This window comes from Macrobrachium nipponense, chromosome 13 (assembly GCF_015104395.2).
Source record: "Macrobrachium nipponense isolate FS-2020 chromosome 13, ASM1510439v2, whole genome shotgun sequence".
In the NCBI taxonomy this organism is placed as follows: Eukaryota; Metazoa; Arthropoda; class Malacostraca; order Decapoda; family Palaemonidae; genus Macrobrachium; species Macrobrachium nipponense.
Genome location: NC_087206.1, coordinates 28,661,926 through 28,676,925, shown reverse-complemented (window position 1 = coordinate 28,676,925; position 15,000 = coordinate 28,661,926). Strand labels below are relative to the sequence as shown.

The 15,000-nt window shown below is 36.4% G+C and overlaps 1 protein-coding gene across 1 annotated transcript in view; it reads left to right on the top strand.

Annotated features, from left to right (window-relative positions):
- LOC135225279 (histidine-rich glycoprotein-like) overlaps positions 1–15,000 on the top strand; it is a 28,425-nt gene that overhangs the window by 8,998 nt on the left and 4,427 nt on the right. Inside the window, exons 7-8 of the mRNA XM_064264610.1 lie at positions 4,081–4,487; positions 8,228–8,445. Coding sequence (XP_064120680.1) covers positions 4,081–4,487; positions 8,228–8,445 — 625 coding nt within the window. The remainder of the gene's footprint in view (positions 1–4,080; positions 4,488–8,227; positions 8,446–15,000) is intronic.

Here is a 15,000-nt window from a genome sequence, read left to right as displayed (position 1 = left end):
ATTGGGTCACAGATTATTTATCAATTTATGGTTTTACATTATTTTTCTTTCGGTATGAATGTTTAACATCATCTTCCTATGAATACTCACGTGCAAAACGTGATTCATGTTGTATACTATGATCTTTAAGTTATAAGCGTCATGTCTTAAGAACCAATCATTCATTTCGTTACGACCATCGGCGACTTCCAGCACTATCATAAGTAAAATATCTTTTCAGACAAATAAATCTCGAAGCCTTCTGGTTTCAGAACACTGAGATTCTATCAGCCTCAAATTTTTAAAACTCAGACAATAATTTTTTAATGGTCAACTTGATTGTTCAGGAAATCATGAATATTTTATTGGCTTTCCAGATATATAAAAAAAGGGATTATATCTTTGAGTTACCGTTTCAGTCACTGCGATTCAAAATTCCTGAAGTAGCGCAACAAAGAATCAAGATAAAAAAAAAACAGAATTGTATTCTTACACTTTGGTCAAGCTGAGGAGTGTCGAGCCAAGGGTTAACACTCCCTTTAAACAAAGAAATAAGAGGAAATGAAAACGCAAAGTAATAATATTAGGGGCAGATGCCAGCCACAATCTCTCTCACCGAGTCCCAATAGTCAGAAGAGGAGAGTGAGTGAATAAAGTACACTAAAACACATCTAACTGGTGAACAGACAAATATGAAAAGCCTATACCTGATTTTTCTTAGAGCCTTCTTAATGGAATTATCTTCCCTAAGCACAACGGGAAAGCGAAAACAATCTTTCTTCACGTCCAAGCTGAAATAACAAATTTTATATATATATATTTTTTTTAACCACAAGGGCACTCTCAAGTTATGCACCGGAATAAGATGAAAACGATAATTACTTGTTAAAAACATTAATTAACGCACGGAAGCAATTAATATTACTCACTAAATATCAGATTTCATTAGTCAAGAATGATTTAACATAAAAATTAATTACTAGACTCAATGGAAATTACAAGTTTCTTCATATTACATATGAAAACATTCGTCAGACAGATATCATAACGTGCATTTGACACCAACAGACTTTTCGAAAATTTGATTACTTACAGAGGGAAATAATGAACTTCAGTTAATTAATGGAGACTTATAATGAAAACTTCTCTCAACGTCAATCTCCTTTATAATTTTACGAAAGTTCAAGGACTTCTCATCTAATGCCATTCATCTTCACTGAGATCCTACAAGAAGTTAGGTACCGTATTATGAACCAAAGGATAATATAAGATGTGTGAAAGTACGGAAGCCATTATTGAAAATTGAGCAACTCAATAAGACATGTGTGTATATATATATATATATATATATATATATATATATATATATATATATTATATATATATATATGCAACGAATGAAGTAAGTGCAGCTGCCTGTTTGTTTAATTTTTTTAAACGAGTGTCATTTGGTCCTAAAAACTCGTTTAAAAAGATTTATTTGGTGGCAACGTTAAAAAGGTTTCATAGGCCGTAGGTAATGCTTCCGAAGAGGATATAGATAGATTAGGCATATTTTTGGGAGGGTGTTTTGTAATTATGGATCGGACAACTCGCATTATCGCTGACTTAGCCATAGATACCTTGGGGTGTGGCTCTGTGTGTGTGTGTGTGTCTGTGTGTGCAGGCACTGCCAGCTAGTCTTGGTAGCCTTGGTTTGGTGTGAAGACGTGTTTTGGGTGTTTCAGTGGGGGGAGGTGAAGTGCATCTATGGCATATTAAAGGGTTTGTAGCGTATTGTGAATGGATTATGCGCATTTGCAATGGGTAAACAGGTTCTGGCTCCAGTTCTATGAAGACATGATTGTATAATTTTATATTTCCTTCCTTTTTTCTCTCTCTTTTTATTGGTGTTAATTTACTCAAAAGTGTGTTTTATTTTGATGTCCCTCGAGATTCGGTGGACATAAGTGGCTATGTGGTAAAAAATACAGGGAAAAAGTGGTATTGGGGGGTTATGCTCTTGGAGAGAGAGAGGATGAGGGTGAGAGAGAGAGGCAGGCATGTGAATGGATGATGAGTTAAGCAGTTTTCTCTCGAACTTTTTCTTGTCTTCTCCCTGTTTTTTTTGTTCCCGGCGTGGCCTTGTATTCCATATAACAGTATTCATATGGCGGTTTGTTGGGTGCGGTGCATGTTTATTTGATCTTTTATTGGTGGATGGTTATTAATACTTTTTCTGGATTGGGATTTGTGTGTGCATAAATATATTAATGTTACTGAGGTTGGGGAACATCCTGAAGTATAAGGGTTTTCATAGAGAAAGCAAAATGGGTGACGCAAGTGGTACGCAGACTCTGGTTCACCGGATTAAAAAATTTTAATGCGTGTGTGAGCCCATTCCGTGGGGTTGTGGACGGAGTTCTTTCACAACTGGTGCAAATTTTTATTGATGGGGTGAATAACTATTTAAGCGCTAAAGGGATTACAGATGATATAGAGGCGTTCACGGAGGCGAAAGCCTCGTTAGATTTCAATAAAGGTAATCTTTCCTACCGTTGTCGGAACTTTCAATATGCAAAATCACGGTCATGAACCGATTTACAGGCATTTTTAAGAGCAGTTTATGGCTCAAAGGAACACGGGAATATGGTGAGATATTTAAGAGGGCTATATAAAATCCGGAAAGGCACAACTAGCCTTATTGAACATAGCTCAAAGCTTTTTGACTCAGCGGGAGAATGGATAGAGAAATTGAAAACCTCTATGTGGGTTAATGGGAGTAATGTCTCACTCGACAATTTACATAAACTGATCCATTTTGCGATGCTATTACACGATGTATCGGACGCAATAGTTGATAGTTTTGATGAAAAGATTAAACCTACATCAGCCAAAAATTAATTTATGCCCAAATTCAGAAACATATGTACAAATGTCCCAATGTAGATAGTACATTTTTTTAATGGGACTGGTCCTAGAAATACGGTACCAAGAGACACAGAATTTCCTTCACCCCATTTGTGTGCAAAAGTAGACTATAATAGAAGATCGATCAATCAATAGCAACAGCAGTTGCATTGCTACAATTGTAATAAGCCAGGGCACACAAAGAAAGTATGTAGAGTCAAATATTGTGGAATGTGTAAGTGTGGATCACTATTGGCAATCTTCTCCATCTCAGATACAGAAAGATGTGAGGCCTATACCTCAAAGGTCTGGGAGTTATAATACGAGAACTTCCCAGGCAGGTCACTTCAGAGGGCAAAGGGATCCCAGGCCTCTAGTTTATGGAACAGTGGAGGATGTTGATATCCCGGTCTTCATAGATACCGGTGTTAGTATCAGTCTAATGGATCATAATTTGTATCAATCCATGTTCTCCCATTACCCTTTGAAACCCTCAACGGAGATGGTGTGTGATGTGCAAGCCCATAGATTAAACACCCTGGGTTGTGTTAGAATATGGTTTACTCTCGGTGATAGGGTGTTAATAGAACCAATTTTGGTTATAAAAGGGGTTGTGTTGGGCAACTGACTTCTGCTGGGCCATCCTGCATGTAGGAGACACAAGATTTCGGTCCATGCGGGTGTTAGTGGTATAACGGTTGGAATACCTGGTGTTTTTCTCCCTTATGAGAACGTAATTGAAACTGAGAATATGAAGATTATTGAAAAAAGGGGTTTGTTTGGCGGTGCTAATAGTGATGATACTGGGGATATGGGGAATAACTGTGGTGATGTTAAACGAGATTTTGGGAGCCACGGTGGTAACAATTTTAGTGGATGTGACAATGGCATTATGGGTGGTGATACTGATACTAATATTGATATTATTACTGATACTAACAATGGGGTGGATGCAATGAGAACCACGGGTGGTGATATTTATGGGATCGTGGAACGGGGAGGCACTAACCATGGTCAAAGACTATGGCAAAAGTCAAGTTGAGGGAAGTGAAAAAACCCGCGGATGTGTGCGTAATTAAGGGTAGTGAGAAACTAAAGGGGTTATTAGCACGGCATTAGTGAACAGTGTATCAAACACTGGTGTTACATGGATAGAATGACTTAACTGTAATGATACAGTTAGGGAATACCAGAAGAATACATATGTGGTAGATCTCCAAGACTGGAGTAATGACAGTGGTTTAGTGGCTATTGTAGAGGGGAAATCTGAGTTTTCAGAGGTAGAAATTCAATCAAGGAAGCGAATATTTAGAGAAAATTTAGCTAATGCAGATTATAGTGAGCATATTGAAGTGGTAGGCGAGCTCTTGGCAGAATTTGGGGATACAGTAGCTTTACAAGGTGATAAACTGGGATTGACTAATGTGTTAGAACATAAGGTAAACTTAGAGAAAGGTACAAACCCTATTTATATTCCTGCATACCGCATACCTTTCAAAACCAGAGAACAGGTTGAGAAAGAAGTCAATAAATGGGAAGAGGAAGGAATCATTAGACCTAGTGTGTCTCCATACAACTTACCTCTGTTAGCAGTGCCTAAGAAGGACGGTTCTGTCCATGTATGCGTCAATTTTAGACATTTAAATTAAAAAACAATCCCTGACCATTATCCAGTCGCATGCATACCAGATCTTTTTGTAGAAATCGGGGGACATAATATTTATAGCACAATTGATTTAGTGCAGGGTTTTCTGCAAGTCCCTCTTAGTGAGAGTAGTAAGGAATATACGGCCTTTTCAGTGCCCAAGGGACACTATGAATTTACGTGGATGCCGTTCGGTTTATCGGGCAGTCTGATGACTTTTACCAGGTTGGTGAACACAGTTTTGCACGGGTTATTTGGTAAAAATGTTTTTGTTTACATGGATGACATATTAGTCGCCACAGACTCGATCGTGCAACACCCGGAAGTGCTTAAGGAAGTACTTAGGAGGCTTAGGTTAGCAGGGTTGAAAATTAAGCTAGCTAAGTGTTCATTCTTGAAAAAGCAAATCACATATTTAGGCCATATCATATCCAAGGAAGGGGTTAGAGTAAACGACGATAAAGTCAAAGCAATAGCGGATTTTTGCACCCCGAGATCAAAGAAAGAAATTAAGTCATTCCTAGGCATTGCGGGAAGACATTCAGTTTCAATGGGGAAAATACCAGAATGATAGTTTCCAGAAACTTAAGAATGCGTTCTGAAGTTTCCAGATTTCAGCAAACCATTTACATTAGTGACTGATGCCAGTCAGGAGGGTATAGGTGCTTGCCTTATGCAAAAGTCTGATGGGATATTCCATCCCATAGCCTTTTATAGCAGGAAGTGTAGGACAAACGGCAGCAATGAGAGATTAATGGCTACCAAAGATAAATAAGCCTTTGCAATAGTGTCAAGTTTGGTTCATTTTAAAATGCTACTGATGGAGAATAAAGTAGAAGTCCTTACAGACCACAAGCCATTACTGGATCATTTTAATAAGCCCAAATTGTCACCTAAAAGAGCACAATGGTTTACAACTATCAGGGACTTCGATGCAAATCTCAAATATATAGAAGCCAAATTAAGTGTAGTAGCGGATGCTCTTAGTAGAAGTTTTTATGACAGGGAAGGAATTCAAGTTGCGCTAGTCACTAGCGATTCTATACAATGGGATATGAGTCTCATAGAGCAAAGGCAGGATGAAGATGAAATTTTGGCAGACACAAAAGCGTTTCTCAGAGGGGAATTAGTCAGGAAACGTTATAAGTTACCTTTTTCGGGTTTAGAATTAGAAGGTAATCTGTTGGTCAGGAAAATTAAATATAAATTGAGGACTAGTGAAAGTAAAGGAGACACGACACAGATCGTAATTCCAAAAGTACTAATTCCAGTGGTTTTGGATATATTACATTGCAGGTTCGGTAGTCCACACTTGGGGATAGAAAAAATGTATAATGAGGTGTGTGCTAAATACATTTGGAAAAATATGGGAAAAGATGTGGAAAATTTTGTGAAAAACTGTACAGTATGCACTGCTGGCAAACCTGTAAGGATAACTTCCTGCAAATTAGGGTCATATCCGATACCAAGTAGATCTTTTCGGAGAATATATATGGATATCCTAGGAAATTTTTGTGAATCTAGATACGCGAATAATTACTTGTTAGTAATAATAGATGAACTTACGAGGATAGTAGAAATTTTTCCACTTAAGCACAAAACAGCTGAAGAAGTAGCTATAGCATTTTTCAATGGTATCATTTGCAGATATGGCTCACCCGAGGTTTTATTGACTGACAATGGCAGAGAATTTGCAAAGAAAACTTTAGAATGTTTGGCGGAAGTCATGGGGATACAGAAAGTAACAATTATTCCATACAGACCTGAAGCTAATGGGTTGTGTGATCAAGCAAACAGGAAAGTGCTCGAAGCTCTCAGGGAGACTGTAGGTGGTAATGATAAAAACTGGGATAGATATATTGATGTTGTTAGACATAATATTAACACTATGGGTAGTGATTCCATTAAAATGTCTCCATTTGAAGCTTTGTTTGGTTGCCAAACACGAGGCACATTTGATTTGTTAACTATACCTCATCATTGAGAAGATACAATGGAAGCAATAATTTCCACAGCAAAGGAGAGACATGCTTGTCTCAGCCGTAATCTCGAGGCCACGACCTGAGAAATGGTAGAAAGAAGTAATAGCAGAACATCTAATCCTAAAATCAACGTTGGAGACAAGGTATTTCTGAAAATCAATGTGAGAAATGAACTAAATTACAAATTGGGTCCGAAATTTGAGGGTCCTTTTACAGTCACTGAGGAAAAGACTGGAAACAGATTTATAGTCTTAGATGAAAAAAAGAGGTCGGTTGAAATTAACCCATATATCAAAATTGAAAAGAGTTGGTTGTGGCAACTAATATAATATCACGCAGTTGCATTTTTTTCTTGTTTTGCAAATTGATGGTGAAATGTGTTTAGTCCGTTTAATTTAATGTTTTTTTTTTCTCTTTCATTTCTTCTACTATTTTTCTTATTATGCGCAAATAGCGGCGATTTGGCGTAAAAACCAGAGGTAATTATTTCACGAGGAAAATCGGGTTGGAAAGTATGGCAAATTTCTGTTAAGCTGAGAAATATCATAACAGGCCCGTGTGGTGATCCCTGGTGGTATGGGTTTATCGGGGCTGAATTTTTGCGGCTTTTTTCGGTGGTGAATTTTTGGGGCTGAATTTTTGTGGCTATAATCTTAGGTGGTGGATTTTTAGTGGTTATAATTTTTGGCGGTGATCTGTGGTTTTACGAGCCAAAGAGGGGGGTATTGTGGTTCTTTTGGTGTTATGGCTCTTGGGGGGTGGCACTACTACATTGTGATTTTATCGGTCCCTATGAAGGGGTTGTATTTTTATATTCACCAGTGGTTATATTTGGCAGTATATAATTGTTGAATTGTGGTTTTCTGTGGTTTATATCCCGACTAGGTGGTTATGCGGTTTTAAATACATGTGGCAGTATCATGAATGAGTTGTGTTTTCGAGGACTATTTTTGGGTACCTTTGTGGATGTCCTAGGGACAATTTTTGGGGAATATGGTTATATAGTATCAGTAAAGATTTTTGGGCCATTTAAAGGAATAACAATTTCTGAGGTTGCAAGTCTGAATAGACAAGTCTATAGTGCGATTAGAGCACATGAGATATTCACAGGTGGATTAATGCTGATAATGCTGTGATGAGACCGGTAGCTGATTTTTTCTTTTGGAGTTGATTACTCAGATATTTGCACTGTTTTCAGGGATGTCGATTATGACATTCCATGGGGATGAATGTAAGGGGTCAATTCGGGTCGATGGGATATGTTGCGGCAGCAAATTCCGTAACGTTACATACTGCGTTTTATATGGAAAAGCACTGGATTATATATATATTTTTTCCTCTCTGTGTACATTTTGTAATGGGAAAAGTTGAATTATTATTTTTTTTTCCTACAAGGGAAACTCGTAATCAGGGTTAAGCTTTACATAGCATTTCTATTATAGACAGGAGGTAGAATTTATCTGGGTATATGTGCAAGACAGAAGGGGTATTCGGCATTATATTTGATAGAGGTTAACTGTATAAAGATTGCAGGGTTTTTGGTGTATAGGCATTGTGGGGGTTTTTGATAGTATACTTGTCAGATATAGGATTACTTATGAGGATTCAGTGGGTAAAGTTCATATTTTGTTTTAGTGAGGGATTTTTAATGATTGACTATGAGATTGGGTATATTAGTTGATGACAGATTCGTGTGGTAAAGCAAGACTTTAGTTATTCTATGATCATGTAGACTTTTCAAATACGGACACACGATGACTTTAGAGAATTCCCAACTTCAAGCGATGGTGACGACGGAAAGAGCTTGGTTCTGCAGTACCAGAGGTCGGATCTTCTTCACACGAGCTATGATGTTACGGATCGCCTTTGCAATGGCAGAGATGTCGTCGGTGGATCGTCTCAAGATATGTTCTTGGACAAATCAGGAGTCTTCAATCTTCTACGAGGCGGGTGCGAGATGCACTTGCATGGAAGTCACGGGATATTTCAAGTTGACAACGAGGTGGCGGTTACGATTCCTTCATCGGAAGACATCGAATCTACAGTTCAGCGACGGGGGTGTTGGATACACCTATAGGGGTTGCAGACGCTGAATAATGGTGCATGTTATGTTGTTTCGGGATGGTTCACGTGCTCACGTGCTCAGCCGGGGTCTACAATTATTCAACAAAAGTGTTCGTAAAACACTTACATGGAAACCACGAGGCGGTTCAAGTTCCGCCTACATTAGAGACGGTTACGGTCCCACGTCCCACCGTTGGAGGATAATGACGAGGATGAATTTTTCTTCGACGAACGCTACACAGTTCCAGTAATTGGGGTTATGGTAGCCATAATATTGATCACAATATGTGTCTTAGGAGTTATTAAACTCCTGTGCAACCGACGAAGCACGAAGCAATACCACATTTACAGTATTTACTCTATAACATAACCTTTTTTCTTATCTTGAAACAAGAAAATGAACTTCAAGAATCTTTTTGGCGATGTAAATGAGCGCGAAAATGTTTCCTGGTGTCATATTTCCCATTTCCTTTACACAAGTTTGGTTTGCTTAGAACCGATTAGCATCGGTTACTATTACTATTATCATTACTAATACTCAAACTGAGTAAACTTCATATGAAAATGTATAATAGAAAAGACAAGCAAACACCTCAGTGCTTTACAAGGAAGCAGATAATTCCCACGCAGGTTTAAAAATAAACTGCTACAGATAAGTGATGATAGACAGAGCTGGTAAATCAATTTTCTATTAACATACATAAGACTCTACACAGGTTTAATACCTCTTAATAATAACCCAAGAAAATGAAAGAGAAAGTAGAGAACACAGAAATAAACATTATGATTCAGCAAAATACAATCATAAATAATATCTTTTTCAAAAGATATTATGGCAACCACATCGATGGAGGACTTCCCGTTGGAATACGACTATTTCCGGAATAAAATTGAACATTCTTCCATATTACGGAAAATATATATATTTAATATGCAGAAAATGCAACGTATTTACGAGCTCCATTATAAACCCTTCAAATTAAATTTTTCAGCAGATATGATGACATTTAGTAGCATCTTTATTGCAGTAAACAGCATCATGTCAACACGATATCTACCACAGGTCCGCTGAACGTAAAATATAATTTCAGGAGCACTAGCATAAATATTATATTTTTATTATGCATAAATGAAATATTTTGAGTAAAATTTTATAATATCTATTTCTTTAATATCTCTTTCATACTACAGAAGGCGACTAAAATAACACACCGTTCACGAAATCTTTCTGCGAGAAAAATTTCGAGGGAGTAAGTGAAGTTATGATAAAAAGGCATGGCAAGAGAGGCAGAAAGGAAAGCATGCGAATTGTGAGATATATGCAGAGATAAAACACCCTTACTTCAAAAGAATAAGTAAGCTGAGAAATGACTCGGTAAAGGAAAGACTCACTGAAACTATATATCTGAAAATATTTGCTCAAAGGGCCTTGGGACCAGCATCCCAATATCCTTAGCTAAGCCTTAATTAAGGATACGACCCTTTGAAAAAAATGTAAACAACCCAGAGGAGAGAGAGAGAGAGAGAGAGAGAGAGAGAGAGAGAGAGAGAGAGAGAGAGAGAGAGAGAGGCTACATTATTGGCGTAAAAGCATATGCATATAAACATGAAAACGCTTCAATATCAATTAAGAACTTGCCTCTTTCCTGCTCATCTATTGGTCATCTAATGAAACCGGCGTTCAATATGAACAATTCACGAATAGTCCAATTAAAATTCTAAGACCACCGGCTAATTTAGGGAGCAGCAATAATTTAGTCATTGGGAATCCATTTTATATCATAATGCACGATGAATGGATGGGCATAAATATATAATGCTTTCATTTCACTTATGAATCTTTGTTCTGGTGACCTGGCATTGGAACCGTTGGGTAACCCAGTATCATATAAACTCATAATACTTACACACGCACACATATATACGTATACAAACAAACGAACACGCATTACACAGCACAATATATATATATATTATATATATATATATATATATATATATATATATATATATACATACTATATATATACATGCTATATATATACATATATATCTATATATATATATATATATATATATATATATATATAATTATATATATATATATGTTATCATATATATATATATATATATATATATATATATATTATATATCTACATATATATATATATATCTATATATATATTATATATATCTATATATATTTACATATATCTGTCTAATATATATATATATATATATATATATATATCTATATATAATATATACTATATATATATCTATATCCTTAGAAGACGGAGCTGCCGCTTCTATGTACATCTCATCAGGGGAACCATATGGGAAAGGCATTGTACTCAGGTACATTTATTTCGCCGACGTTTCACGACTCATAGTCGCATTCTCAAGGCTATAATTAAAGATAAACACACGAACATTAAAACTACGCACTGCATAATTCATAAAAATTACGTAATATTTAAAATTCAATGAACATCAACATCAGAATGTAGAACATTTAAAAATTTATGAATCTCTTAAAACAGAAAACATACTGAGCGCTAAACTACAGTACAGTTACATTAAATCATTTAAAATTACAGAAAAATTACGATATGGGTGTAAAAAATTAAAAATAAAACTAAATAACACTAAAACAGTAAGGCTATTCTATACATTATCCTCGCAAAGGACGGGCAGTGACTGAGAGAATTTTTAGAAAAATAAAAATAAACAAGCACTCTAGGCGATAAACAACTGAACAGAGGAGGATTGCGCATTTAAGGACGGAACCATCTTTTTTATCATAATGGATTCCAAGGTTGTTAGGTCGTTTTGTTTTCGTTTTTTGCGTTTGGCCTATAATAATAAAATCCTTATCATTAATATGTTTTTACATAATTTAGAGTGATTTCTGATATTTGACTGTTCGGGTTTGTTAATCTGCTGCCCGTTCTAAAACTTAAGCCCCTGTGAGAATCTATTCTCACTTTTAGTAACCTCTTCGTACAACCTACATAAGTCCCGTGATCACATCTCGGGCACGTATATTTATATACAACATTAGATTTTAGAAGAGGACTAAGGCGGTCTTTCGTCTTAAACAGGGATCCGATAGTTAATGGAGTTTTTGGGACGATTTTTAGGTTCAGTGCCGGGAATTCCTTTTGAATAATTGCCAGGAACTTTTTTTTGTTTTGAAGAAAAGGAAGCTAGCAAACATTTTTAATTAATTTTGGGACTGTCAAAACCGTTTGGCACTTCTATGAATCGGGCATCAAGCATTTTCTTAAGCATTTTGAACAAAGTTTGTCTGGAAAGCAGTTATTTTTAAGATATTGGGAAAGAAAGTTAATTTCTTCATTAAAAGTAAACCAATTAGAAGTATGGGTAAAGGCCCTGTGTAGGAGAGTTGAGATAGTATTAAGTTTAAAATTATAAAAGCAAGAACTATAAAAGTTGATACCTAACCCAGTAAAAGTTTTTTTTTAAAAACACCCGGTGCCGTGTAGAAGCCTTCCTTGTTCCTGGACACCAGAACATCCAGAAAGGTAAGCTTGTTATTTTCTTCTTCATCGAGTGTAAATCTGATATTAGGGTGTAGGGCATTGACAAATTCTAAGAATTGTTCCGCATTAAACTTGTTTCGGAATAAGGCGAAAGTGTCATCAACGTATCTACGATAAAACTGAGGCAAGAAGCTAAGGGGGCAATCATCAAACATACGCTCCTCCAAAGACCACATAAAAATATTAGCAAGTGTCGGACCCAGTGGGGATCCCATTGCTACTCCTTCCACTTGTCTGTATAAAAAGCCATTAAAAATGAAAGTCGTGTCCTGCACGGCCAGTTCTAACAACTGTTTAAAAAACTCACAACTAAAATTATGAAAAGTAGAGTCCGGCTCTATAAATAACTTATTTAAAGTTATTTATAGGGCTTAAGTTTTAGAACGGGCAGCAGATTAACAAACCCCGAACAGTCAAATATCAGAAATCACTCTAAATTATGTAAAACATATATTAATGATAAGGATTTTATTATTATAGGCCAAACGCAAAACGAAAACGACCTAACAACTTTGGAATCCATTATGACTAAAAAAGATGGTTCCGTCCGTCCTTAAATGCGCAATCCTCCTCTGTTCAGTTGTTTATCGCCTAGAGTGCTTGTTTATTTTTATTTTTCTAAAAAATTCTCTCAGTCACTGCCCGTCTTTGCGAGGATAAGGTATAGAATAGCCTTCTGTTTTAGTGTTATATTATTTTTATTAATTTTTTTACACCCATATTGTAATTTTTCTGTAATTTTTAAATAATTTTTTAATGTAACTGTACTGTAGTTTAGCGCTCAGTATGTTTTTTCTGTTTTAAGAGATTCATAAAATTTTTAATGTTCTACATTCTGATGTTGATGTTCATTGAATTTTTTAATATTGCGTAATTTTTATGAATTATGCAGTGCGTAGTTTTAATGTTCGTGTGTTTATCTTTAATTATAGCCTTGAGAATGCGACTATGAGTCGTGAAACGTCGGCGAAATAAATGTACCTGAGTACAATGCCTTTCCCTATGGTTTCCCCTGATGATATATATATATATATATATGTATATAATTTACACACACACACATATTACCTATATATATATATATATATATATATATTATATATATATATATATAATATATATATGTAAAGTGATGTGAGTGGTAATTTATCATTTACAACACGCATTTTTGCATTGAAATATTAATCAACAAATAACTCATTGATACTGAATCCCTTTTCATTAATTCTGGGAGCAACTTACACCCGCAGAGAATTATATATGGGCAATAATGCCATTATCCAATCGGGTATGAAGAGAAGATCAGGTTTTTCACTTACGAGTCGAAATCTACACAGCTTTACCTATATAGCTGACTGTTATGTTTGTACATATGTAGACCTAAACAGTTTATTGTGTACCTGGCAATGTAAGGTATCGAGAGAGTAGAGCGAATTCAGTACGAACTGACTAAATGTGGCGTAATATCTGAATATGGACGGAATACCATGTTCGAAGTTGCTCTTCCTGAAATATGGAGTGTGAGATGGTAATTGCTTCCTATCAAAGAAAGATAAAGGAAGGAGAACGCATTTTCGAGAAGTTCGGCAGCAAGGAGGCGTTAGTGCATTGTGTTGGAGGTGCCTGTTATCATGATGGTTCTAGAATCAGCAGGAGTGTTGTGGAACTCGTCGGGACGTGAGAAACGCCGCGATTTCTGATGCAATACCTCGTCTAGATTCATCTAAGAACTTCCGGAAATCTCGCGAGTCTGTGACGTTCCCCGTAGGCTCCGTCCCCTGAGTGCCGTATAAATACAATGGTCGTAGTAAGAGGGAGAGAGAGAGACCTGTTAGTCACAAAGAGATATCCTCAGAAAGAGCCACTGGTCAGAATATCAGTGAGAGATCAGCAGCAGAGATTGTCAGAGAGACTAGAGAAAAAAGGAACCGACGAAGGATCAGAAGAAAAGTTGTTCGGGAGTTGGTTGGATACTGGTCTGGTCGTCTTCAGGAGTGGACGAATTATCTCGTGTTATCTCGACGTCGAGCAGACTTCAGAGAAGAAAAGGTCCTGCCAGAGGTTTTGGGGAGTTCCTGCCTTACAAGTAGACCATTTTCTGCAATACGGAGTCAAGAGGACGTCTGCAATCACCGGTTTCCTTTTGTGAAGCCACCGCTTTGAATTGCCAAATTGACTAGCAAGTATTTGAATTGCCTCACTGTTCCCCCAGTTCATGCAGTGTAAGATTCTATCTTTTTATGTAAATAGGAGATACCATTCTGCATTTACTATGTTAGTAAGCTTGTAAATAAACCTTTGTTGTGTTAGTGTTTCTTTCTATATTCGTATCCCCAGTTTCAACTCTTGGTGTTGATTTTTTTTTTTTTTTTTTTTTTTTTTTTTTTTTTTTTTTTTTTTTTTTTTTTTTTTTTTGTTTTTTTTTTTTTTTTTTTTTTTTTTTTTATATATCGAACCTGAAGCGGACCTCTCTCAGAGGCCATAACATTGTGGCTACCTTTGCTTAGGTTATCACACTTTAACAGATTGAAACAGGGAAAATATAGAAAGAATCAGGATGAGTGAGATGGTGAAAGAGTTTATTGAGTCGGGTAAGCTACTAGGTCTAGAGGGGAATGATCTCCGTGAGTATGTTGAGAAGAAAGAAAGAGAAAAGTATGTGAGAGATGAAAGAGCAGCTGAGAGAGAATTAATGAAAATGCAGCAAGAGAGAGAAGCAATGAAAATGCAGCAAGAGAGAGAAGCAATGAAAATGCAGCAAGAGAGAGAAGCAATGAAAATGCAGCAAGGAGATAAAAGAGAAGGAGGCAATGAAAATGCAACAAGAGAAAGAGGCGAATGAAAATGCAGCAAGAAGAGAGAAGTAATGAAAAT